The sequence below is a fragment of the Gadus morhua genome, chromosome 1 (assembly GCF_902167405.1).
Source record: "Gadus morhua chromosome 1, gadMor3.0, whole genome shotgun sequence".
Taxonomy (NCBI): domain Eukaryota; kingdom Metazoa; phylum Chordata; class Actinopteri; order Gadiformes; family Gadidae; genus Gadus; species Gadus morhua.
The window spans coordinates 12,230,310-12,233,950 of record NC_044048.1 but is presented as its reverse complement, the minus strand read 5'-3'; the positions used below and the strand labels follow the sequence as shown (position 1 = coordinate 12,233,950).

The following is a 3,641-nucleotide window of genomic DNA, read 5'->3' as shown; positions in this document are numbered from 1 at the left end:
AGAGAGAGAGAGAGAGAGAGAGAGAGAGAGAGAGAGAGAGAGAGAGAGAGAGAGAGAGAGAGAGAGAGAGAGAGAGAAATACGTATGCATTATTATATTCATCACTTCATTATTTTTTCACATAATGTTTAATCTAGGTGTACAGGCATTGCATTTCAACAAACAATGAATTGAAGTCCAGCAGTCCTTTGACTGCTGGACAACAAGCTCATTTGAATAAAAAAAAAGCCACTTCTTTGGCTAAATGTCCGTCTGTGTTTTGCAAAAGTTATGCTGAAGCTGTGATTTACAGTGGTAGCAGACCTGCGCTGCACCGGAGCAATTAAGGAGCGTCCTGATTGGACAGGGAGATAATCCCGGTGGGCCTTGCAGTGCTACTAACGCGCGAGTGGCACAGAGCGCGAGTCACAATCTGCCCAAGGCGAGGGCAAGACGCACACCAAGAGGAACCAGGGACGCGAGCGCACCAGTCTCCCCCACGCGTCTTTACGCGCGCCTTACGAGCGTGACTCTGCGGTCGGTGCGCAATTAGTGTTCCTGTAGACGTTCACAGACGATGCGCAGAAGACAAAAGTCTTGTGTACAGACAAGTGAAGACAAGACCAAGGGGTCTACTTAAAATAGACAGAGTCACACAGCAGCGCTCACGAGGGGGAATCCGTAAAGAAGAACCCAAGTTGAACCAGCAAAGTGAGTAGCGCGATCTTCAATCTAAACCAGGACGGCGAGAGTTTTTTTTAAATAATAATTTTATTTTACAAAGCATTGTTTTGGAAATCAACAATGAATCCTGGGGACGAGAACCTGCTGAAGGCGATCAGCAACGACACGCTCCTCGACCTGACGCAGCGCTACGGCCAGTCCGCTTTCGGGTTCGGCGCTGGCCATGGTGCTGCAGGGAGCCCCGGCCGCTACCCCCTGACGCCCGCCGCCGACTTCCTGTCAAGCCAGACCGCCAAGTCCAACGAGAGCGGCGGGGAGCAGACGAGCGATGACGACGACGGCTTCGACCTGGAGTCGCGCAAGAGGGGCTCGGCGTTCGACGACGACGACAAGCACGGCGGACCCCTGGCCAAGAAGCCCAAGGAGCAGCGGTCCCTGCGGCTCAGCATCAACGCGCGGGAGAGGAGACGGATGCACGACCTGAACGACGCGCTGGACGGCCTGCGCTCCGTCATCCCCTACGCGCACAGCCCCTCGGTGAGGAAGCTCTCTAAAATTGCCACTCTACTACTGGCCAAGAACTATATCCTGATGCAGGCGCAGGCCCTGGAGGAGATGAGGCGGCTGGTTTCCTACCTGAACCAGGGACAGACTATTACTTCCCCGATCCCCGCCGCCCTGGCGCCCTTTGGACAGGCTGCAGTTTACCCTTTCTCGGGTTCGACATTGGCCACCTGCGCTGAGAAGTGCACCACCACTTATTCTGGGACACCGTCCAGTCTTTTCAAGCACTGCAACGACAAGCCTTGATGTGATACGAGGCTCATAGCAGAACTTTTACCCGCGTTGCATCTATTGTCAGTCTCTCTCTCTTACACACACACACACACACACACACACACGCACACACGCACACACACACACACACACACACACACACACACACACACACACACACACACACACACACACACACACACACACACACACACACACACACACACACACACACACACACACACACACACACACACTCTCTCACTCGCTCTCTATCCCTCTCCATCCCTCTGTCTCTCTCTTTCTCCCATACCAGTTATTTAAGTACATTCTGTGGAGAAAATAGTTGTCCATTTCAAAGACATTTGAATCACATGACTATAGGCCTACTGTCTACCGTCTACTAAGCGTGACACAAATAAAAGATGTGTAGACATATTTATGGCAGGGTGTAAGTGAAGTTGAACGACTCACGGTTGAACAGAATAACTTTCATTTCAAGACAACCTGCCCTTTTTATTTATTTTAAATGGTGGGAATATCTAAGAGCGCTTAGACTATTGTCATTTATCATTTGTAAACTATGCAACATTATACAACGTCTCCAAATTGTATTTGAAAACCCCAAGAATGAGATCCAAGCTGCATTTACCTTCTGCAACGGCAATACACATTGTAGGATAACTTATCTGTTCTATTGAGTGGAAAACGTGATTTTGGATATTAGCACTTAATAACTGCTTCTAAAGCAGTTGTTTTTTGTTTACGCATAGGCCTACTTTACATGATGGTAGAACTGTGCACAAAATACTTCTTGCCCAACGTCTGTCATAATAAGGATGAAAACATCATAAAAAACTGAAAAATGCATTTTGTTTTTGTCGCAACATGATTTTCACCTTGGCCTATTATTTTTATGTCTTTATAATTAAATCACATATCTATGCTTGGAGCTGCCTTGCTTAATTTCTTCGATCCCCTTACCTTTACGCAAAATAATCCCTATAAAGACCACCTAAAAAACACCTAATGACCTCCTGAAGACCACCTTAAGACTGCATTGACAATAAAATTCCTTTTTCGAGGGACGTTCTGCAGTTGGCTATAATGATGATTCACAGATTTCAATATTTTTTTAATTGACTTATTATCATTCATTATTACAAATAGGCGAAATCCAATTCTGCATTCATATAGGCCACATAGGCCTATCAAAGAGTTGTCGGCCAAGTTATTTTACTAGATGCTAAACCATTGACGTTCCGTGATGTAAGGCTTTAAACGGGCTGTCTGGGTCTGGTGGGCCTTTAGGTGCTGTTGGGAGGAGGGACGCACGAGCAGCCCGGGGCCACCAGGACCTGTCCGGGGGTATTTGGATGATTGTAAGCTTCCTCGGCTGGTTCTGACCCCGGACAGTTATTAACACGATTCCATTTCCTGTCCCCTCCCTCCACTTCATTTGACGAGTGTCAGAGGGCCAATTTGTTTTGCTGGTTCGGATTGAACGCGCTACTTCCCGAAGAAAGAAAAAAACTCTGATCTTGATATTCGTGGTTTATTTGTTTCATATAATTATATACATAAAAAAACAGGATTTCATCCACTGTTAGAAATGCTATTTCACAAAAGACTACAAAAAGATTATGTTAAAAAAGGGATAACACAAGTTATAAAAGAAAATGCATTGCTGTAGGCAAGATTCAAATAAAAGGCCTATCTGAAACGTGGAAGACCTATTTAATTCAACACAATTGATTTACAATAGGTCATTGAACTTATTCAATTATCCTTGCCCTTTGGCAAGGATGATACAAATTTAATCAGATGTAGAGCTACTTAATCCTACATTAAAACACTTGATCTTATGAAGACTAGGAGAGTCAAATATATAGCAACTGCTGTGGAAACAATGAGTTCATTGCCAAAATAGATCCATGGTGTTCTGCTCTGTCAAAATTTGCATTGCATCGTAATTCATATCACTTATGTATAGATCTACATTACAATATGTATGTGAATTAGGAATAGCCTCGTCAATTGCATCTAAACGACTATAAATGTCCCTGCACAGCTCCTGTTTTATAACACAATATCCCTTATCATTTATTCATCCCACTTTCACAGGTGTGCCGTCCAATAACACGTCCCCCACTCGTGTCCGAGCGCTTGTCTTCCAGCCTGCCGTCCAAACCGGACTCTCA

At 45.4% G+C, this 3,641-nt stretch overlaps 1 protein-coding gene across 1 annotated transcript; it reads left to right on the top strand.

The window, feature by feature from the left end:
• Nucleotides 1-412: 412 nt before the first annotated feature.
• Nucleotides 413-1,585, top strand: bhlhe23 (basic helix-loop-helix family, member e23). The gene has a single exon (XM_030355811.1). It carries the CDS (start codon nucleotides 784-786, stop codon nucleotides 1,471-1,473), a length of 690 nt encoding a protein of 229 aa, XP_030211671.1. The 5' UTR covers nucleotides 413-783; the 3' UTR covers nucleotides 1,474-1,585.
• The last annotated feature ends 2,056 nt before the right edge of the window (nucleotides 1,586-3,641 follow it).

Coding starts and splice junctions, on each gene's coding strand:
- bhlhe23 (XM_030355811.1), top strand. CDS start 784: ATGAATCCTGGGGACGAGAACCTGCTGAAGGCGATCAGCAACGACACG.